At 39.8% G+C, this 23330-nt stretch overlaps 1 protein-coding gene and 1 long non-coding RNA gene across 3 annotated transcripts in view; one reads left to right on the top strand and one right to left on the bottom strand.

Annotated features, from left to right (window-relative positions):
* Positions 1-592: 592 nt before the first annotated feature.
* On the top strand, positions 593-6557 carry LOC146377659 (uncharacterized). 2 transcript variants are annotated; one of them, XM_084943610.1, is made up of 4 exons: positions 593-714; positions 2413-2522; positions 3744-3953; positions 4071-6557. In XM_084943610.1, the coding sequence occupies exons 3-4, from the start codon at positions 3755-3757 to the stop codon at positions 5006-5008; spliced, it is 1137 nt and encodes a 378-aa protein (XP_084799736.1). In that variant the 5' UTR covers positions 593-714; positions 2413-2522; positions 3744-3754; the 3' UTR covers positions 5009-6557. The 2 variants fall into 2 exon arrangements, with proteins under 2 accessions (XP_084799736.1, XP_084799734.1); XM_084943608.1 differs by having other exon boundaries at positions 593-719.
* Positions 6558-6636: 79 nt separating this feature from the next.
* Positions 6637-23330, bottom strand: part of LOC146377656 (uncharacterized) — a 178289-nt gene continuing 161595 nt past the window's right edge. The window contains exon 3 of the long non-coding RNA XR_014801633.1: positions 6637-6818. This is a non-coding gene — a long non-coding RNA (uncharacterized LOC146377656). The remainder of the gene's footprint in view (positions 6819-23330) is intronic.

The raw sequence follows: 23330 nt of genomic DNA, 5'->3' as shown, positions 1-23330 counted from the left end.
GCAAATATCAGCAGTGAAAGACAATAAAACAGATAGTATTTTTTTATTTTAGAATTCAGATACTGATATACAGATTAAAAGTTAGGCCTGCAGTATATCATTGTTAACCTTCTGATAAAAAAATCAACAGCAAAAGAAGATGTTAAAAATAAAGTTCATGGTTGTGAATAAAATTGATTTCAATAATCTTTTTTAATTATTATTTTAAAACAACTTTATGTTGTTGTGTTTCACGCCATATTATCAGACCACCTTAAGTGGGTCCGCCTTAAATTTTGAGTTTGTGTGATCGCTGTTGATTGGTAGCTAAACTGCTGGTAAACTGTGTACAGACGTTTTACGTTCGAATTGCAGAGAAAAAAAAATCTGGTAGCAACATTGTGCAGTATGAGCGAACCATTTCACCAAAAAAAGGGGAAGCAAGGCAAGATTGGCTGCAGCGGTCTGCAGACGTGACTTCTGATCAAATTCGAACCTCCTCCTAAAGAAACAAAGAGCGACGTTACATTGCGGGATGACGTCACCTGAAAATGACCAATAGCGCCGCGCGCTTCTGAGCTGTGTGCCAGCCGCTCTTTTTTTCATGCAGGAGACTCAAGTTGGCTTCGCTAACGGACACAGTTTTGAACTCGTATATTAGCGCCATTTATTGCTGCTTGGACCACAGCATCTTCGGAATTTGTAGACATCCTGGCAGCTTACAATTAGTTCGAGGTGAGGTGAGGTGAGGTGAGGTGAGTACATGCAACTTCAAGTTATCTCTGTTATAAAAATCCACCAGCCCAGCGTTTATAGATAATTTTAGCAGTTCGTTTTTTTATGAGTGAGGTTGTGAATTTAGTTAGCATTTGTGAGTTGAGTTAGCATTACTGTCGCGAGGGAAGCATTGCTCTGGATTAGTTTCTGTATTTGGCGTGCTTAATTCGCTAGGGAGGAATTACCAAAGTACATGGAGTTATGTTAACCTGTAATTTCTGTGGTAAGGTAGTTCAGTCATCAAGGGGCTACGTGCTTCATTGTAAACTGCATCGGAATGAGCCACGTTGTTTCTTTCGGTGTATTGAAGCAGGCTGCAAGCAGACATACACCAGGTATGGCGCGTTTAAGGCTCATTTTTACCGAAGACACTCTGCCCCCACCCATGTCACTGGTGTGGCGGTGGTTTCTTCGTTTACATGTGCAATGGCGATGTGTGAACGTCAGTGTCAGAACTCTAAAGAGTTAATAGCTCATCTGAAGAGCCATATTGTGGAAGGACACGTGGTCACTTGTCCAGTAAGAGGATGCACAAATACCTTTAGAGTTAAATCATCTTTCACTGCTCACATGTCACGTAAACACAGAGAGTTTTCAGACAGCAGCATTGGTGATTTATATAGAGAGTCTGCATGTCAATCATCATCTGTTCCAACCACATCAGATGACTTTGTACCCTTGATTTCCGAGCCTGCTGCACAGTCTATTACAGATGAAGATAACATGGAAATGCCCCCTGAATTCTGTGATCTTTTTCTGAGAAACGTTTCACTATTCTACTTAAAATTGCAGGGTCAGTTTCTACTGCCTGCTTCAACCATACAGAACATTGTGGAGGAAATGCAGAACATACATGAGTTGGGACAGACATACAGTTTGGGTAAACTTGCATCACTGTTAAAAGATGACACATCATTATCAGAGGAGGACATCAACAAAGTCTGCGAGTCTGTCAAAAGCTATGATCTTTTTTCTGCATGTCATACCGGGCCATTGAGGACAGTGCACTCCAGAGCTCAGACCTTTAAAAAAGCCTTCAACTATGTGGAACCAAAGAAAATATTTTTAGGGAGAGATGAAAACAGAAAAGATAGGTTTGCCTATTATGTGCCTTTAAGAGAGACTTTGAGATGTCTGCTAGAGTCTGATCTGTGGCAGAAATCAGAAGAGCCCTCTACTGAGCCTCCTGCTGATGTTCTGTGTGACATAAGTGATAGTAAGCTGTTTAAATCAAATCATTTTTTTGGTCAAAACCCATCATGTCTCAAGCTAGTACTCTACCAGGATGCCTTTGAAGTCGCTAACCCTTTAGGCTCTGCAAAGACAAAACACAAGGTATTAGCTGTATATGCATCAGTGGCAAACTTGCCACTTCATGTACGCTCAGACACAGATCGCATGTCTCTTGTCTTACTGTGCAGGGAGAAAGATTTTAAAGAGTTTGGTCATGCTAATGTGTTCTCTGAATTACTGGCAGACTTGAAAGAATTGGAGGACAGTGGGATTGTTGCATCAGATGAAACTAGAGTCAAAGGAACTTTGTTTTGCATTGCTGGTGATAATCTGGGTTCTCACTGTATTGGTGGCTTTACTGAAAACTTTAGTTCTTCAAAGTACTTCTGCAGGTACTGCCTGATAACGAAATCTGAATTTCAGGGTGCTGACCCAAATCTGTGTGGACCAGAACGTACCAAAGAGAACTACAACTCTGCTGTTGATCGCCTCCAGATTGACAATACACCAGACGTCGAAGGAGTGAAGTTCAGGTCAGTGTTCAATTCACTGAAATACTTCAACGTTTGTATGCCAGGCTTGCCACCATGTCTAGGTCATGATATCTTTGAGGGAGTTTTGGCTTATGATGTGGCACTGTATCTGAAATACTTCATAAAGAAAAAAGCATGGTTCACTTACTCCACTCTGAACCGACGCATCAAACAGTTTAGTTACCATGCCTCTGATGCTTCTACAAAGCCATCTGAGGTCAGTCCTCAAGCAGCTAAACTCTCAGGACAGGCTATACAGAACTGGAACTTCCTCCGATTGCTGCCTCTCATAGTTGGTGACATAGTGACAGACCCCACAGATGATGTGTGGAACTTAACTCTGCAGCTGAAAGATATTGTAGACATGGTGTGTGCTCAGAAAATTTCAGTGGCTCAGGTAGCATATCTTGATATTCTTATTCAAGAATATTTAGAGTCAAGAAAAGCTCTGTTCCCAGAATGCAACCTGAGACCAAAACACCATTTTCTACGCCATTACCCAGCACTGATTCTGAAATTTGGCCCACTGATAAGATTATGGACAATGCGCTTTGAAAGTAAGCACAGTTATTTCAAGAGGTGTGCCAGAAATCTGAAAAATTTCAAAAACCTCTGCCATACACTCTCTGAAAGACATCAGATGTTTCAAGCCTATCTTGCAGCAGGGTCATTGTGTCAATCTGTCTTGAAAGTCAAAGATGGTTCTCCATTTTACTCAGTGTTGTACAGTAAAGCCATTCAAGAAGCAGTTCAAATGTTTGACTTTACTGAAACCAATACAAAGGTCACAGTAGAAATGATGTACAAGGGAACACAGTACAAGAAAGGACACTTCCTTGTCACAGGGGGCTCTGACTCTGTTGAGTTTGGTGAAGTAGTTCTCATTTTGATTAAGAATGACAGTGTTTATTTTCTGGTGTCGGTGCACGTGACAGAATACCATTCTCAGTATCATCTGCACTCAGTGAGAAAGGAAAAAGAAAAGATGCAGTGTGTGAACATCATTGACTTAATTGATTTCTATCCATTAACATCTTACACGAAGTATGGGTACCAAATGGTTCCATTGAAACACAGTGTGCTGTCACAATAATGGTGCTGTTAGTTTGGTACTTACGAAACACTGTATAAAAGTGTAGTATCAAGCAAGATCAGCTTCATGTTTTAAGACCAAAGGTACCACTTAGTGTAAATTGACCTTTATTCACATTCTTTTATCAGACATCTCGGAAATGGGGGACAGCATAAGGAGTTCCATTACTAAGGTGCTGCCGGACCTGTCTGCCTCAATCCTTGAAATTGTACTGGAGGCACTACAATCATTAGGAGTGGAGACATCTGAGGACTTGCAGTTCATCAGTGAGACTGATCTGAACTCTGTCCTGAGACCAGTTCAGGCAAGAAAACTGCTGGCTGCCTGGAAACAAACCAGTAAGTATTATGATTTCATTGCACAATAGCCATGAAGGGCTTTCTGTTTTTTCTATTATGCTTTGGCCAAGGTCCAAAAAGTACAATTAATCTATTGTTTGTGATATTGTTTTACAGCACCAAATATGGAAATTTCAAGCCAGGCCAGCATATTGTCTCCATCTTCTTGCTCCTCATTTTCTGCCTCCCCCTCACCCAGTCCAATATATTCTCTAGACTGGGTAGATAACTTTAGAATTCCAAGTGAAGATTTTCCAGAAGACTTGATCCAGTGTCTTCAGAGAGAGAAAAGACAGCCTCGATTGCGGAGGGAGATGATCCGCATCATTGTGAAGGAGATGATGAAAGCCTGTGCCTCTCCAAGTAGAAGAGCCTCGACTGAAATTGCAAAAAAACTGGTTGCGATGTATCCCAAGTCACTGCAGGATGTCATAGAGGGGGATGTGGTAGGACAGGGGTACCACTCTTTGGTAAAACAGATTCAGGCACGAATTGAAAATGTGAAGAGGTCTACTTCACCAGTGTTACAGAAGCGCAAACAGGGAGGATCAGATGACACCGATGAAGTGACACCTGAAAAGCGAGCATCTGTTCAAGACACATATGGCTGCATAAAGTGGGACATGAAGTTTTTGCCAGTCAGTGAGACACTGGAAACCCAGCAGGAGAAGAAGGAACGTATGAAGATTCTCAGTGAACAGACAAGCTTCAGTCATGAAGAAGTAAAAACTCTGATGAAATGCACCTACTACTCTCAGCGCAAAGCAATAAACAGCGGAGCAGACATGCAAACCCTCAAAGAAGAGTGGCCTTTTTTGTTTCAGGCGATTGGAATGACAGTCCATTTTGAAGAACTTACTGGGGTACCGCTGAAAGAGACTTTCCTCACCAGTCTGGAAAAGAAGGGAAAACGGCTTCTGGACTTTCTGAAAACCACTTGTGCAGACAAGAGCAAGCGTGTCTTGGAGGCTGTCATAAAGCTTCGAATGCAGAGGGGACAGCTGAAGGGCTGCTCAGAAGACGTGAAAGATATGATGCTCCTCCTCCTCTCCTAATGGCTTGTGGGTAAATAATGTAGGTAAAGAACCCAAACCCTGATCTTTATGTAACTGGTACTTTGGCTTCCTCCAACAGTCCAAAGACATGCACTGGGTGTTTTTTGTCACTCCCTTTTGGGTCCGGCTGATGGTTTGGTGAATTCTATCTGCTGCTTTCAACTGTGACAGCTGAGCTTCATGATCAGGCACAACCTGTCTGCAACCTGCAACTTCAGATGCATCGTAGAACATATCCTACATAATCTAATCAGGGTGATGCTCTACATGAATGATAATTTATACAAGTCATATATAATCATCAGCCACTTTATTAGGTACACCTGTTTAACTGCTTGTTAATACAAATATCTAATCAGCCAATCACGCGGTCTAGAAGACCTGCTGAAGTTTAAGCACTGCTTAAATGCCACGGCTGACCAGAGTGTGGTTGCTGACCGTGTCTATCCCTTTATGACCACATTATCTCCAGATCACTGCTTCCAGGATTTAACACCACCACAAACCTCAAATCCTGTTGAACTGGATTCTTGAACATGACAATGGTTTCAGTGTACTGTAATGACTCCATAGCTCCAATAGAAGATCTTTGAGATGTCGCGGAACAGGAGATTTTCATCATGGATGTTCAGCTGACAAATCTGTAGCAACTGTGTGATGCTATCACATGAAGCAAAATCTCTGAGGAATGCTTTCAGCACCTTGTCTGTGCTATGAAGACTTGAAGCATTTCTGAAGGCAAAAGAGAGTCGAACCCAGGAGCAGCACAGCAGAATTAATAAAGTGCATAATGTCTTTGTTTTGTTGTGATAGCTTCTAAAGCATTATTGAAGCTTTAGGCAACTTACACTTGGTTGAGGGACCGTTTAGTACCACAATCCTTCTCTCTAATACGTTTGCTTAGTCTAGGTCTATGTACCATTCACCAAAATCCCCTCCCTAAAGCAGTACACTCTTTTCAGTCTGACAAAACAAACATAAGCCGGACGGTCAAAAGAGCATTTGGCAAAACCGTTTAATATGAACTATACCAACATAACTGACCAATGCTCCAGACAAAATGAGAGCACCCTGGCAGAAATTTTTAATGATGACAGTGATAGAAGTGTTGCAGGGTGTGAGGGCTGTTTTCTTTCAGTCCAGATGTTGACCCCTCTGTAGAGCCTCAGGGTGGCTGCGAATGTGGGCTGAAAATCACCCCGGGTGTCACCGTGGTTATCATGTCTGTTGACAGATGCTCATTAAAACAACCAAAGCACACACTTACTCTCTCACATAGTTTAACTCGATAGTTTCGTCATACTTGAAAGGTCTTCTTTCTTCCTTCAGAATTTATTCAGAGGTAAATTAACTTGTCTCATTAAGGATTTATACTTTTCACTTAACCTGGAAAATAAGAAAATATGAATGTCAAGATTTCAGCTATTTCAGCTCTGTGTTTCTGAAGAATATGCGTAAACTGATTTGATGTGCTTGGCTTGGTTTCTTCTGAGAATGTTCTACTCATTAATGTAAATTTACAGCCAATATCAGACAGCGTGCGGGGGGTTTGAACCGCGACTTTGACACCCACTACACCCAATTATTTCTCCCAGAAGAATGATAATAATCTGACAAATGTTGTTTGTTTGCCTGCTTTGTTTATTTGGGTTTTCATACTTTTAATTCACACGTTTCATCAAAACACCTCTTGATGAAACTGTTGGTTTTGATTGTGATTAAACTGTCATTTAAATATGGCCCCGGGATATGTTTGTGTTTGTTTTCCTCTTCTCTTCTCTTCTCTTCTCTTCTCTTCTCTTCTCTTCTCCTTAAAAAATACAGGAAAACGTGATCATTACAATCTACTGAGGGGATATATTTATTCATAGATTCAGTCTATAAATTTTTAATGTAACGGTGACTTTTGGCCACCATTTTTGACTGGATTTAACTAGAAATAATCTTCAGACTTTTTTTTTATCCCGTCTCTGCAGCTTCACAATACACCCGAGTTTCATTATTCCACTTTTAAACACTACTAGCAGGTCATAAATGTACAACATATTAGCATACAGTAGTGGCTGTGAGCAGGCAGACAGGTGTTAATGATCCTCTGAGGACTTCCGATATTTATTCATGGATTCGTTTCAGCTTAATTCTGTGTGCTATATCCAAATGCACCGTGATGGCTCACCCAGTTTTTACTGCGTGTAGATGCACCTGTACTGTATATCAGGGACAGTGAGCAGACAGGAAGTGTCATATTGCATTTTCATCATCGTTTAACAGCAGCGGCTGCGTGCTCTTATTGTACAGATGTATTTATGTGGAGAAAAACATGAATAACATAGTTTTTCTTTTTTTTAGACATACTGAGAAAATCAGCTTTTCTTCTGATTTTCTTTCCAGCTCTGACTGTCATTTTCCTTCAGATCATTTTTACAAATTTATATAAATAATTGCTGGGACTTAAATATATAACAAGTCATTAAAGTGTGCTGCGTTTGAAGGTGTTTTTAAACGCAGAACAAATACGGCGAACAAAGGAGAGAAAAAAGAGAAAAGCTACAATTGTGCTTTTCTTTTTAGATATTTCTGCATTTTAAATGCTTATTTAATCAGTCACATTCAGTAAAAACTTCTTCCTATTTCAAGAAACAGCCCTGGGAAGAATTTTTAAATTGAGTGGTTTCTTCTTCAGGCGTTTCTTGCGAAAATTAATTAGAGGTTAACACCCTGTTAGTATACAGCAGTTTATGAGAAGGAAGATGATGTGAAATTATCCTTTGTGGAACAATATCTTAAAATGCAATTCATTCTTTTAAAGCTTTCCCGTGCATCAGCGCAACAGCGGAGCGCTGTAAACGTGCAAACGGCACACAAAGGACATTTTAACATATAAGATTAATACAGCTCCATTAAATCACAGCATAAAATCAGGCTGTGTGTCTATGAATTGCACTGAATTAAAAACAACAAAATAAAAACAAACAAACAAAAAACCTAAGAGAGCAACAGAGATTTACCTCCCTTTAGCTTTTTTTTAATGGGTCACATACGTTTCTTGTACAGTAGGCACAGTAAGCAGACAGATGGGTGTAAATAATCCTTTTTTTTAATTCATAGATTCAGTTTATTTTGCCGTTTCATTGTTGTGTCTGTTCCAGGCTCCTCCCTGGCGGCAGCAAGGCTCATGAATATTAATGATCTGAATTTGCATAATTAGATGCAGCGTTATCATAATAATAAAGGCCTACAGTATAGAGTATCTCTAAAAGGATCCTAGACCTCTGATCAGATCTATGAGCTTTGACCTAGAAAAGAACAAAGATGACTGTATTACTAAGATGCCTCATAGGACTGGCAGCCGTGGGCAACGAGAGGCATAAAACTTTATTGTTTAAGAGATGCAGGACAGAAAGTTGTATTTGAGCCGAGCTCCTCTGTATGAATACGACATACATATATTGCACTGTAACAGCTCCGTGCTGTTTTACTGGGGTAAAGACTAAAGGGTGACACGGTGCAGTTGAGCAGTTCCTTCACTTGTTTGTGGGTGTTACACTTTCTTTCTTTCTTTGTCTTCTCTCTTCTGAACATATTGTCTCTATCTTTATCCACCTTTCTCTCTCTCTCTCCCTCTCTTTCTCTCTCTCTCTCTCTCTCTCTCTCTCTCTCACACACACACACTGATGCTAATCATCTAACCCACAGGGGAGTTGCTGGCTTTGATACTGGATTTCATGTGGCCTCCGAGTTTCATATTTGCAGCAACACTGGAGTGTACTGACTCACATCAGTTTCGACACCACATGTGCAAAACCACATATACTGCACATGCAGAAAGTCACAATCACACATGCACAATAACAGTGTAAGCTTGTATAGTCTATATATGTACATCTATACACACAGACACACACACACACACACATACACAAAAGTACTAATGCACTATATAAAACACACGTGTGAATAATCGCCTTTACCCCCCACCCCAGTGTCTGCCTCACACACACACACACACACACACACACACACACACACACACACACACTGGCTGTGTCCTGTGGTCTGTGTGTGCTGATAAGGGTTTAATCCTGATTGGAGCCTCAGTAAAAGGCTTTGTTATGAACACTAAATAGACTGGCCCTCGGCGAGCACACTGGGACACTGCTGATAACATATACACATGAGCACGGACACACGGACAAAGGATGCATATAAACACACGTGTACATAAATATCCATACCCACATTACAGACAAACCCGGGCTTCATGCATTATATACTGTACCTGTACAAATTTACTTACAGCACAAACAGGAATGTTCCCAACATGCCTTCAGACACACACACACACGCAACGCACACACACTTTGCCAAATCTCTCCATAAAATCACATGTGTGCATGTGTCTGTATCTAAAAGTGAGTGTGGAGTTTATCAGTGGCTTGATAAAGCTCTGGAGAGCAGTAAGTGTTGGCAGACTCCAGACTGAATATGCTGTAAATAGACTACTAATAGAGAGAGAGAGAGAGATTAGAGGAGCGGAGGAGAGGACACAAGAGGAGAGATATGGAAGAGAAGAGGAAGGAGGAGATGAGAGAGGAATAGCAATGTCAGCAGAGTCGCACTTTACCTCTGAATCTGACCAAACACGAGGAGACGCCCCCCTCCGTCACACCTGTGGCAGCAGATTAACCCTGTGACGCCAAATGCATCATACGTGAAACGTGAGTTTTTGACCTCAACATCATCAGTGTGTTTTACTCCCCCCCCAAAAAACCTTGGATACATCTTGAGCAATAAAGTGCACAAAAGTGGAAATATGTTTCAAATATGACACAAACTAAAACTCATTTATGCAAACTGATATTTATTTATTTATTTTTAGTTTGTCAGACAGTTCAATAAACTCGCCATTTCTGTTACTGTAGATCTTAACTGCACTACAGGTGCAAACCACAGCTGTGGGACAATCACCTTTCTCCAAATTGTGCAGCAACCTAAACTCACGTGTCCCTCTCAAAATGCATTAAAAAAATACCAGAAAAGCTTGATAACATTTAGTTTCTCTTATCTTAAGTTTAGTATTTTGTTTCCTTCTGCAGTAGTTCTTGTGGATACGTGGGGTTCCTCTACCTCCTCAAATTTCTTTGTAAGTCAAATGCTATTTAAAATTTTTTTTACATAGACTTAAATCTAATCTGTATCTTAAATATGAAATATCTGACCCGAAACACCATATTCCTGTTTATTAATTCTTCAATTTCTTTCAAGAAAATAAAAATTGTGTAAGCATCAAAACTATGTAGCACATTTTAAAATAAAGCTGAGCCTTCTACATTTTTTCAGCTTTCTTTTAACTCCCTTATTATTATTATGAGAGTGTGGATACAGATTAAAAGCAGCTAATGTGCCATGTTGCAGGCAGCAAAGCAGCGTTATTTCGGAGTGGACTTATCATGAATTAGCCAATCAAAAGAATATTTACAGGATGACATGACAGATCCCAGTGTGCAGTCTAACAGCAGGCGGGTCCCTGTTTTTGCTGTTGACTCTGTTACGGCTCTACTGAAAAGGAGACGCAGCATTAATGAGCATTCATTGTTTAGGTATCAGTCTACCATTCAGTCTCCTTTTAATTTCGCCACTTTAATAAAGTCAAAAACTGTCAAAAAAAATAATAAATGAACTCCCATGAAAGAAGTCCCACCATTGCTGCTCTTTGTTCCCTTTCCTTCTCTAATTCCTGACTCATGTTTCAAACTGAATGAGTCCTTTGAAAGCTCTCTGAATAGCTGTAATTTGCAATCTTTGATAAGAGACCCCCAGCGCTTCCTGCCTGTGCTATTTCTCTTTCCTCAATTGACTGTCTGGTCAGTTAATCAGCAGAAGCGGTCCCTTCCTGAGGTCGCCGTGGCCGCATGACATCTGCTCTTGACCTTTCATCAGTGACCTCTCTCCCACCCAGGGGTCATTAGACGTATCCCAGTATCATTACCACTATCCCAAGAGGTCAATCCTGAGGTCAAGGCTGCTCCTCGAGGTTAGAGTTGAAAGGTCACTACTCTGTCATCAATAACAGAGAGGGTGTAAGGTCTATTGTTCTCTATAAGTGGTGATAGAAAGCCCCAACACAGTGAGATCAGGAGTGTAGCTCTGCTTGTTGTGTTTTTAAAAACAGAATATACATAATGCACTTCATCTGCACGATGTGCTGCCCTTTTGGTGCTGAAAACACTCGCTTAAGATGAATGTTCACCTTGTGGTGTTCAGTCAGATGTGGTAGCTTTTTAGGCCACGCGTACATGCTTCACTGACTCAAACCGCAGGTTTCTCGTTTCGCTCAACAGCTCACACAAACACATGAATATAAGTGAGTAAATACACATCTTTGCTGTGCGGATCACTCAACTTCTCCACCTTCCCCACACGTCGTGTCCTCAGTGAGTAATCCTGTTCTTTTGTATCCCATCTATCGAATGCAAATTGCAAATAATTCTGAATAAGCTGCTTTTGCGTTTTTATGTAGACAGGGACACAGAGATTTTCAAAAACGCTGATGTATTAGTGTAGTTTGAGCTCTGGCATCTGATTGTCTTGTGTGGCCACACTTGAAAAACTGCTCTCAGGCACAGTTTGCGCTTGGCTTTCTGTAAACGACAACTAAAGCTTCACAAACTGCAAAAAGCTGCTTACATTCAGCCACTGTGTGCGCTGTCGCCGGCTGAAGTGGCCTTTACATGCCCGAAGGAAGAAGAGTTTTCCTGCTCTTTTGAGTAAAGCCTGTTTCATTGTTGCCGCCAAACTTTGGAGAGAGGAAAAAAAATCTAAAAGTGCAATGATGCAAAACTTTGAGTGACGTTTTCAAATTATGGGCATGGCCCCCATCACCTCCTTGCTTCTCACAATCCCTGCTTTGTTTGTTTCTCTTTTCTTTCTCATTCACTTTTTTCCTTCTCTTTCATTCCCACCTTAATTTCCTCATCCCCGTCTCCCTCCTCTGAGTCCCCCCTTCCATCCCACCCCTCCCTCTGTGTAACCTTGCAGGGTAAAGCTCCATTGACATCTGCTTCATAAGTATTCAGGACTCAGCGCCTTTGACATTAATCAGCCTACAGTACATTATCTCTCCACTCCTCTCCTGCCCCCCATCCCGTCTTTTTGCCTCCTGCTCCTCCTCTCATCCCTATCGCCCCTCTTTCACCTCGCTTCTCTCCTCTGCCTCGCCACACTCTCCTTTCCCTTCTCGGTTCCGTCCTCTCCCTCCTTTTTTTATCGCCTCCTATCATGCATTTCAGCTTTCCATCCACCATTTTTTTCTTATCACTGTTCGATAACAAGAAGAGGAAAAATGTCATTACTAAGTATTTATGTTGCTTACCTGAACATCTGGCTATTGAGATACATTGCTAAAAGTTTGCTTGAATGAGACAGAAATGCTAATAAAGCAGTCACAACACAGCAAGTGCAGCTCAGAGAGTGAGATCAGAGGAGATCAGGAAATAAAAGTGCTTGATCAAGAACGAGAGTCAAGACAAGCAAACAGTTATCTTAAATTTTCCTTTGCCTTGACTGGACTGAGAAGTTTCTGCTTTATCTAAATCTCCAGGTACCTAAGGTGTATCCACATGATAGACTGTAGAAGACTGGCAACCTTTTTGGGATGCCTCTTGCTCAGTGTGCACTGGGATAGTATCTACAAAACAAGTTTTTATTTGAATGGATGGTTGGACTTCAATTCAGTTTTATTTATATAGCACCAAATATCAACAACAGTCGCCTCAAGATGCTTATATTGTAAGATAAAGATCCTACAATAATACACAGGAAACCAAAACATTCAGACAGCCCACTAAGAGCAAGTACTTGGTGATGGTGGGAAGGAAAAACTCCCTTTTAAAAGGAAGTAACGTCCAGCAGAACCAGGCTCAGGGAGGGGCAGCCATCTGCCATGGCTGGTTAGAGGTGAGGGGAGGAAGACAGGGCAAAGACACACTGTGGAGGAGAGCCAAAGATTGATAATAACTGATGATTAAATGCAGAATGGTGAAAGGCACACATTAGATTATACCTGTTAACTGCATCTTTAGATATTTATAACTTTATATTCATTCATGTATAAAATGTTAAGATCAAATATAATTAAATATATTATAGGACCAAAATTGATGTGTTGCAGATGCATCTATTTGGTGATTTATAAATTGGACAGCAATGGCAGTCAACCTCTGGGTGACTAGTTGGTTGCCGCAGTTACTTGCAATCAGTTGCTGAATGCAAAAAAATTCAGTGCATTCACTGGATTGCCACCAATTTTCCCAAGTAACAAGAAGGTTGGTGTCCTATTTTTACTCTAGTCTGACTGAGACATGAGTAGTTTATACTAGTATCAGATTAACTTTTTGAGATTATTCCACCTTTTTTCACAGTCATTTTCTTTCCTTTCTTCTTATTTTAAGGTAATCAGAGGTGCAAGATGTTTTTATTTGACTGTCCATAGGGCACTGATGGCTGCCACACTGGTTGCTAGATAGCAAACTTTTAATGGAAGGTCTTATTATACTGAGGCCCCTTCACCTAGCTTTGGGATCTTACTGGAGCTGAATAAAAGGGCTCTGCAGAGACCACAGCCTTTAATAAAAAAAACCCAAACTTTCCTTAGTCATAGGAAGCAGCTAATTGCAGTGCATTTTTTTAATAGTAAAATGACTTTTTTAACATTATTACTAGAAACCCATTTATGTGTGTTATCGCCACATAAACAATTCGGTGATAAATGCCAACAAAAGCATGTGAGAAAATTAGTGTACTTCATGCATGCTATAGCTTGCACAGCAGAATGAGATCAACCGCCGTTTTTATGGGAAATAATGGCCTTGACCTACATAATGTCGAAAGCCTAAAACTGACTTAAAGGAGGCAATAGCTATCATCCACTGAGTCAGAAGACTTCTGAGCGATCATTTTCCAAAGGCATTTAAACACTATGCTATGCAACATCATCATTAAATGTGTACCGTGCTTCTAGTGGCTCCCCTCTGTAGAAACTGGCCAAACTCAACATACACAATTTAAAGTTTGTGCTGCAATTCTGCAGTTTGCTTCTGAGTGAATGGAGAATGTCTTGTCAACAAGTGTGGTGTATAACTGTACACATCATCACCAAAAGTAGCTGATAGAGCAGCCATCCTAGCAGGAGTAGATTATGGGAGTAGATGAGGACAGGGCGAGGTGTATAGCTGTCATACAGCACTCAGATTACCTAGGCGGTGTGATGTATGCCTTCGCTGCTAGCTAACAAGGGATTATAAAGCTCCACATAATCCTGCATGGGCGGGCTGGCTCAGGACTCTCACTGTTACTGCATTAGCATTAGGCATTAATAGTGCCCTAGCATTAGTGTTAGCAGCTAATAGTGTTCCAGAATACATTAAGAGCTAATAATGTGATGCTGTAAGATTAGCATTTAGTTATTATAATGCCATAGAATGCATTATGAGTGTCTGTGCGTGAGTGTTAGAGGGCTCGATGTGTGCGAGTGGAGTTAACAGGAACGTGCATAAGGCCCGTGTGTGTGTGTCTGTTCGGGGCGTGCTGTCGGTGTGTAGCTGCCTCCTTGTGGAAGTATGTGCCATTGTGTGTAGGAGTATGAATTAGCTGATGATGGAAAATGTATGGAGAGACAATAGAAGGTTATGGAAGACACTGATTGAGGGAAGATGCAGGCTGTACCAGGAGAGGGGTTTAACAGAGTGTGTAGCAGCATGCATTAGTTACACCGATACAGCAGTCACACACACACACACACACACACACACACACACACACACACACACACACACACGAAGACACAAGGTCACCTCACAATGGATATGTCATTTTCTCATATGTCATGGGAAGGTGAAATAACACAAAGTTGAGGAAAGTCAGCTACACTGGTGCACTCGAATGGTGGCCTTGCATCTGTTTGATCTGTACCGGAGTCCTGATTTGTTCCACACACCTGTGAAATTGCACTACTACTACTTTCTCAGCTATAATTTAAATGGACCATTTTCTTGTCAGTGTTGAAAACTTGAATTAAAGTCCCATTTTATGCTGATAATAGATACTGAGCATAAGGTCTGATTATTACATGCAACCCAAATAATAATAATAATAATAATAAAAATAATAATAACGATACTGCAGCATTGTGTATCTGATATCCCTGTGTTGGTGTTGTTCCCGGATCAAAATTGCAACTGATCAGTCATATTGTTGTGATGTCATAGCTTTGGAATGTGGAGAAAAAATGGCTTTGTTTATATAAAACTCATATAAAGCAAATGGCAAGTATTTCAAGTTTTTTCTTTATTACAGCTATATTACAAATATATTATTGTTAGGTTTTATGTTAGCCAAATTTAGGTTACTCATGCTGTTTCGCTAGTGATAATTATTAATAGCATTAGCTAACTTTTTGACTAATGCTAAGTGAATGCTCAGATACAACTGGTCGGTTTGAATACTGATTTTGGATTATGATAATGTATGAGTGTGGTACAACACCTTGCCCCATGATAGGCTCGAGCTCCTCGACCCTGAACTGGATAGGCCAATAAAATGGATGGTTGGAAGCTGGAAGCAAATTACAACAACATATTTTCATATTAACATTAGATTAGATTGCCAACTTATCAGCCTTATGATTCTGTCCACTTTCCTCCAGACTCGCCTCCTTTCCTTCATAGCTTCATGAGACTCTCAACTCTTGGGTTTTCGCAAAGCAGGGTGAAGCAAGTTTTGGCGAAATTAAAATATTTTTACTTGCACAGTGTCAGCTGGCACAAATTCACGTCAATTTGTTTACTAATGCAAACTTCCCTTCACAATGCAACCCTAGAGTGGTATATTTAAAAACTTAGCACCTGACTCATATCACCAACTTTCATGTCTGTGCAAAAAGCATTCTTATCACCATATTTTTTTCTTATTTCTATTCAGTGGTGGAAACAGGCTTCCATAAATCTGTGAATTCCTTCAAAGGCCACATTTTTTCCTCCGTCATTCCTCCCCAAAGTTGACAAATATCATTTTCAGCCTCAAAAGAGCCATCTGATGGATTTTAGATTTCAAAGGTTTTTGCTTGTTATGAAACAAATAGTAGCCTAATGAATTAAATGAATGAATTAAAAATAATGAATTAAAAAAACAAAACAAAAAAACAACAACAAAAAACTGAACCGCTTTCCTTTGCATCACTGCTTTGTGCATCAAAAATGGTTTGCAACTTTTGTGTAAAAGTGACAAAAACATCATTGTTGGTTGAAAGCTCTGCTGAATACTCCATCAATACAACTCTTTCATAGAGTCACAAAAAATTTTTGTTTCTGAAAGTGATCATTTTCACAGATTTTCACAAATAAAAATGTGTTGTTTTTTTTAACTTCACCATTCGTGATTAGTAAGCATCTACATAAACAGGTAAATAGAAATAAGACAGAATTAAAGAAGCTTTTGGTTAATTAACCCTAAAGATGTTCATAGGTTAGAGAACAGGTTGGAGTACAGACTGTGAAAAGGGAAGATAAGAAGAGAAAAGGAGGAAATAAAAAAAAGAAACAGAGAATAGACCATAAGGGGGTATGCAGACAAAATGCAGAGGAGGGGAAAAGACAAACATTTCACAGAAAGAGGTATAATCATGCAGCTATTCAGCAGAGTCATTATCGGGCTGGAGGCTGTTTGGTTCTTTACAGAATAACAGCAGGGTTTCAGAGGAGCTTCTAAACCACCCACAGATACACACTGAGAAAGGTCCTACCAGCTACAGAACTATCTTTAGCTGCAATTTTTTAAGTGGTGTACCACTCAATTGGAGATTTTCTGCCAATGACCCAGGGAAGTAGATTTTCGGATTTATGAACTTGGCGATTAAGCTGCATTTTGCTATGGAGGCGTTGAGCTGCTGTTGAAGAGGTGGGCTTGATGCTAAAGTCTTAAACGATTAAAGGAGAAACAAGCAGAGAAGAAGAGAGACACAGAAAGAGGCTGATTTGTGATTGGTTAATTTTTGGTATCAGATGTTCATGGATAGCATATGTTAATTACTGCTGTTAATGATGCCATAGATTATCACGCTAGATGACACAGGATGGCTTACAGCTGTGTGTGCGTGTCTCACGGTCACCTCCAAAGGTGCCTGGAATCACCAGGCTATTAAAAGTGCGCGCAAGTATGTGTGTATGTGTATGTGAGTGAAGGAAAAATCCAGCGTAATTGCCCTGTCTATCCATATCCGCCCACAGCGCCATGTGGGACCCCGGCTAAAGTGGCTGCAACGGCTTCAGAAATAGCTGTCTAAATGGCTGGAGGGAGTTGTAAAATACCCCATTGTCTCAATGGTCACATAGCTTGGTCTTAAGGGACCCATTTACTCACTCACTCCAACAAATAGAGGGCACAGAATTCTTTATTTGTGCACATTTGCTGGATTTCAAGAGAAATGCATTGTAGAGAGTTGTAGTTTGAGTTTTTGGAGAGATGTGATTTGAGTTCCTGCTTTGCACAGTAGACCTTTTATATAATCCTCAAAAATCCCAAATGTCTGAAATGTACAATTTGGTTGCGTCTACCTTGTTAAAATGGATACTGTGACATTTTCAATCCATCAGTCACAGGGTGCACTGTGGAACTTGTTTCCACATTTACAGCTCACCAGATAACTTGATCTGATTATTAATTAAAAAAGAAAAGAAAGGAAAACTGATTGTTCATTCGAGTATGACACAATCGCCTTACTCAGCTGAAACTTTTAGAAACCTATAACCATGGTCAAACAAGTGAAAGCTGATAAAAGTAACATGTTGAAGTCTCTTTTCTTAAAGGAAATAATTCTCTGTGCTCTTTCACTCAGTCATTTATGAATTCATTTTTGGAAATCATAGCTACTAGATTCATTTTTTAAAGATGTGTTCAGTCTTTAGGAATTCTAGACCAGTTTATCCCAGATTTTCCACTTTTTACAATTTGAGGGAAAATCTGATTTGTGACCTCTTTGGACTACCGAAGGTTAAAACCAATCATTTGAGATGAGATGCAATCTCCCATCTCGTCCTGATAAAACGTGTTTGACTTTTAGAAGAAAAATTACAATTTTGATTACACCTATCCAAGAAGTGAGATAGATTTATGAGAGGCTGTATTAAATGTATGTGTGCGTAGAGAGCTTATAGTTAGAGATGGTGGGCCTGACCAAATTTACTACAACCGTGTGCAATGCACTTGTAATCTTGTTGCCTTTGAAATGGTTGCCTCAAAGATGGGAGACCAGATTTGCGACTGCTTGTGGTCAGTTGCAAAGATCAAGATCAAGAAGTCGATTGTTATAGTCAAGGCAAAATACAGTGATTACACTGAGCAATTAAATAATTAGATTTAATAACTAAACCAAAAAGACTCAAATAAAGCACTATGTAGCTGAAAAGCTTTACAGCAGATAATCACAGTTAGTAATCAGTCAGTGATTCAGCAGCCTGATGGCCTGTGGATAAAAACCTGCATTTTCATTCTGGTTGTCCAAAAAATAACTTTTGGTGTTTAATAAAACAGCAATAAGCAGAATCACTCTTCCAGAAATCTGATGTTGAATGGAGTCAAGTTGGAAACTGCATGCAATCTGTGATAATACAGGAATAAATATAAATACTGATAAATCATCAGAAATGGTAAATCTGTTGCTATTTTCATAAACATTTCCTATTTACATTCAGGGTCCAACCAGAACATCATAGATTTGAAACAGAAATTCAGAAATTCCTTTACAAATAGTGATGTAGGACAGAGAATATACAGGAATATAACTAGAACACAACCAGTTTGCAATCAGTTTAATCAGTTTCCCTATTTCAGACACACATTACAGACAAGTTAGACTCATCAGCGCAGACTAACAGACTGAATGAAACGAGATGGCATCTGTGTGCATTTAAAAAGAAGCAAGAGCCTGACTGATTTTAGTTCAGGAGGAGCTATAATGACGGTGCCAGTCTTGTTGGTAATTGCTAGAGAGCCAATTTGTAACCTGAGTTTAAAAAATGGATTGACAGACTCCCCAGCTGATGAGACTTAAAACACATATACAGCTGAATGTCATCTGCATAGAAATGATAAGTCATTAATAGATTGAATAATGCCAACTAATGGAAGCATGTAGAAAGAAAATAATAATGGACCCAAAACTGAACCTTGTGGAACCCCACAAGTTTAAAAGGGAATGTTAGAAGTGAACTTGTTTGTCAAAGAAGGGCCAATCAGATTAGTACGAAAACCAGTCTAACACAGAGTCAGCCAAAACCAGAAGTCTGTTAAGTAGGATTTTATGGCCAATGGTAGAGATCAAGTAAAATGATTACACAAGAATTCCCTGCATCAGAAGTCATTAATGGATCATTATAGACCATGAAAAGAGTAGTCTAAAGGGAGCCCTGCTTTTGAAAGCCACACTGAAAAGGGTAAAAAATCTGTAGCCTGCATAGTAAAGAACTGATTTTCCAAAATTGTTTTCTAATTTTACCAACAAATGGCAATTAGTAAGCTTGTAATTACCAATAGAGCTGGCATCAAGTTTTCTGTATTCTGGGTTTTTTTAAAAGAGCTGTTGCCTCAGCATGTTTGAAATCTAATCTTAACCACTGAGCAGCTGATGGTTTTCTCAAGCAATGATAAACATTCTAGTCCTTGATGCTAACGCTAACGTGCTACCTGTGACAGATATTTCGGGCAAAATTCCACCTCCAAACTAAATTAACAGTTTGCTTCCTTTCAGGGAGTTATTTGCAGGTTTCTCAGATGTTATTGTGAGGTTGTCAGCCAGCAAGTAAGTTCTGTGCAGATGGCTTAACTGCTGTTCATCAACAGTTACTTACACCCAGATTCCCTATCAAACCAAAAATTGCCATAATTGCATGCCTGTACACAGATTAAACAAAGAGAGATATCTCGTTACCTCGCTAACTTTGGAAGAAACCCCGCTTGTTGGTTCCTGCTGCTTCTAGGTTTTATGATAATTGCTTGACTATTTTAATTCCTCACAATATTTCCCTATTTAACCCACAGATATGAGGGAAGGATCAAATCTCTCATGTAACCCTTGAGCATGTTTCAGATTTATTTTTGCCTAGTTGTTTAAAATGCTCTCTTAAGTTAGAGGTAGTGAGACTTACCAGTTTTAGATTTACTATTCTATTTTTTTTTCTGGAGAAATAATGAACTGGCATTATTGAGCACACACACACACACACACACACACACACACATACACACAAACACACTGCACAGAAACACCGTTATTACACCTCTATGAGAAGGTTTGTGTGCTTAATATTTGCATAAGCACGCAACTATGTGGGTCTTTTCCTATACTGTGGATCATTATGCATTTTGCAGAACATCAGCATACACTCACCCTGTATCAGGAGTAATTAATCAAATCCTGTCACCAATCTGTAATCAGTTACATCTCTGCTACTTACTATATGTCTGTCTGGCAGTTTGAAGCTGTATAAAAAAGTGTGTCGGTGTGCGTGTGTGTGTGAGTCAATTGCACCATCTGGAGTGTATAAGTGTGTGCAGGAGCATGTTGCAACACAGAAGGGGCCCTTTGAAAACACAGAGACACTTTCTAACATCCGCCTCAAGCTGCAACTCACACATGCACGCGTGTGTGCTGGCACACACACATACACATGAACAGGTGTGTGTGTGCCTGTGTGTGTGTGTTCATTAATAATTGTAATCACAGCCTACATCTCACACTGGTGTTTTTATGTGCGTACATGCATTTGTGTCGCTCTGTCTGTATATTGTGCAGCTTAGGAATGAATCCCCCATTTCAGAACCACAAATGTCATCAGAAATGCTCAAAACAATCCTCAACATTTGCTTTGTTTTATAACAGGTGAGGGACAGACAGGAAATGTAGGTAGTGAGTTATAGCTATGACCTAAGATCTGAAACTGCGAGTGATTACATCATGGGCGTACAGTCATCACAAGCAATGCCACCAGCGCTAAACCAATGAAATGAAAATTAGACATCAATAAAAAATGTCTTAAAGTGAAATAGTGCTCTGTTCCTAAAGGATCTGATATCTCCTGCTGCATCAAAGCTGTAAATTATTGCAATCCTCAGGCCACAGTTGTCTTTGGATGCTAGCTTGACCACCAGCTGTTGACTCGCTCATTTCTGTGTCCCACTAACAAGGGCCAGAGCTTTGGAAGTTGAGAAATGTGTTTTAGCTGTGTGCGTAAGCACACGGTGGATAATCCTGTGCTCTTTGGCAAGCAGCTGACAGGAGACCAGTATCAAGATATCCCTAGCTTAGCTTTTATCGCTCTGAGATCAGTTACAATCTCTGCATTAATGCAAAGAAGCACATATGTGTGTGAAAACAGAGCTTGAAGTAGCAAGTAAGCTGGCAAATTACACTGCCTATCATGTCAGCAGATAATTTGTCTTTGTGTAATCACCTTGGTCAAGCAGCTTGTATTAACTCCTTTGGCACTTTAGCAAGCAAAGAGCCTTCACAGAGACAGAGTTAAGATAATGAGGATGAGAAACTTCTGCTATACCTGGTTTGAAAAATCATACAAGTTCATAATGTGCAGGTTCCATTTTTAATCCAGATCTGATTTTGTTAATTATATTTCATTTTATTAAACTTTAATATACTTTAAGTTAATCAAGTTGCACACCTGATTTTCAAACCTCATAAAAAGTAGGACAGGCATGCCACAAATAAACAAACAAAAATAAACAATACTGATCCAGTTTTTCATGCACAAAGGAATGCAAAAAGATAAAGATGCCCAAGCTACAGCAGAAGCATATATTAAAAGATGGACGTACAGTCCATCTTTTAATATATGGTTTAGGAAGTTAAAATGACATAAATATAGTTAAGAAAAGATATGTTCCCGTGTTTACGGATCTAACATAATTCAGTCAGCATCAAAAAAACCAGGCCACACCTTGGTCAGGTCGACTTTATTGTTGTGTCAGGAATTTACAACCACTCAATGCTGATCTGTGTTCGTGTAAAAAATTCACATTCATAGGAGTTGCACAGACACACCCGTGCACACACAGATCTAAAGTCTTGAAAGTGATGCCAGCATGCCTTTAATTTACTGAAGTCCCAAGGCAACAGAGAGCTTAGCATATAGAACGATGCAGTCTGAGGCAGCACACACACTTCAGGACAATAACCTTGATCACGGAAACTCTTCAGAATTCATCACTGCTTGGAAGTGTGATTTATGTTTGAAAGAACATCTTTCAGAAGATACAGAGAAACACCAGGAGATGCTGCAGTTACAGCCTGGAGGCAGGGGTTCCCTTCCCTTTGAGAGCACACTCAGTAATTTCTATAATCCAGGGACTTCTTCAGGAGCAGTTTTCAAAGAATGAGTTGCAGGTGGGATGTATCAAACAGATGCCTGTACGCTATGTGTCTGAAGACGCTTCAAAATGATGACAAGTGAGAGGACTGATGGGAATGTGAGACACACAGAAGGACAGTCCAGTACAAATCCATGTTTTTAGTATATGAATACACACAGTACTTGTGTTTGCTTATGAAGGGGGCTCTTTCATCACCTACATGAAAATTAGATGCACACACACTCACACACTCATAGAGCAGAGTGGTTTTGCGTTCTGTGCATTTGCATGTATATGCTAATGTGTCACTGTGTGTGCGATTTTCACACTATTGTTTACTTGTTAATCCATTCACCAACCCTTCTTATAGCTCCACATGGGGTAAGTGTGTGGGTGCGTGTCCACAATGTGCACATGTAGTCAAGAGCAGACGGTCTATGCATGTCTCACCATTGTGTCTGACCCCCTGTGGTCCCTCAGCTATATCAAAGGCTTTGCACAAGCAACGTATTAATTTTAAAATAAATGAAAATCACATTAGACAAATAATAAACCACCCATTCATTTTATTATTTTACAGTCATGAAGCAATGGAGTCAACAAATCTTTGACTGTACTTTTTTTTATTGTTGTATTTGTGTTTTTTAAGAAATAAACATACCTATACATATAATAATGAGTAATTAAAGAAATTCAAAAGTCCTTTTGCAAATTAGAAAATTGAACCACTGACCTTCCAAAGGGCTTTTCTGTGCCTTAAGTATGTGCAGTGGTCATGCTTCCAAGTTTGAAGTCATGGCACTTCAAGGATCTACTAGTTTTCTGACGTTTTCCTTCCACAATGAATGAGCAGCTCAGTAAAGTTTAAACAGCAACACCTCAGTCTTTGTTTTTCAGAAACCTAATA

Source organism: Perissodus microlepis, chromosome 11, assembly GCF_051167445.1.
Source record: "Perissodus microlepis isolate ML-2025 ecotype Zambia chromosome 11, ASM5116744v1, whole genome shotgun sequence".
Lineage (NCBI taxonomy): Eukaryota > Metazoa > Chordata > Actinopteri > Cichliformes > Cichlidae > Perissodus > Perissodus microlepis.
Note: the sequence above shows the minus strand (reverse complement) of the source record. Positions and strands in the feature narration are given on the sequence as shown.

What these genes read in the sequence shown, in the direction of transcription:
- LOC146377659 (XM_084943610.1), top strand. Translation starts at nt 3,755, where the DNA reads ATGGGGGACAGCATAAGGAGTTCCATTACTAAGGTGCTGCCGGACCTG. An exon ending in GGCTGCCTGGAAACAAACCA is followed by an intron (nt 3,954 to 4,070) that starts GTAAGTATTATG and finishes ATTGTTTTACAG; the next exon opens with CACCAAATATGGAAATTTCA.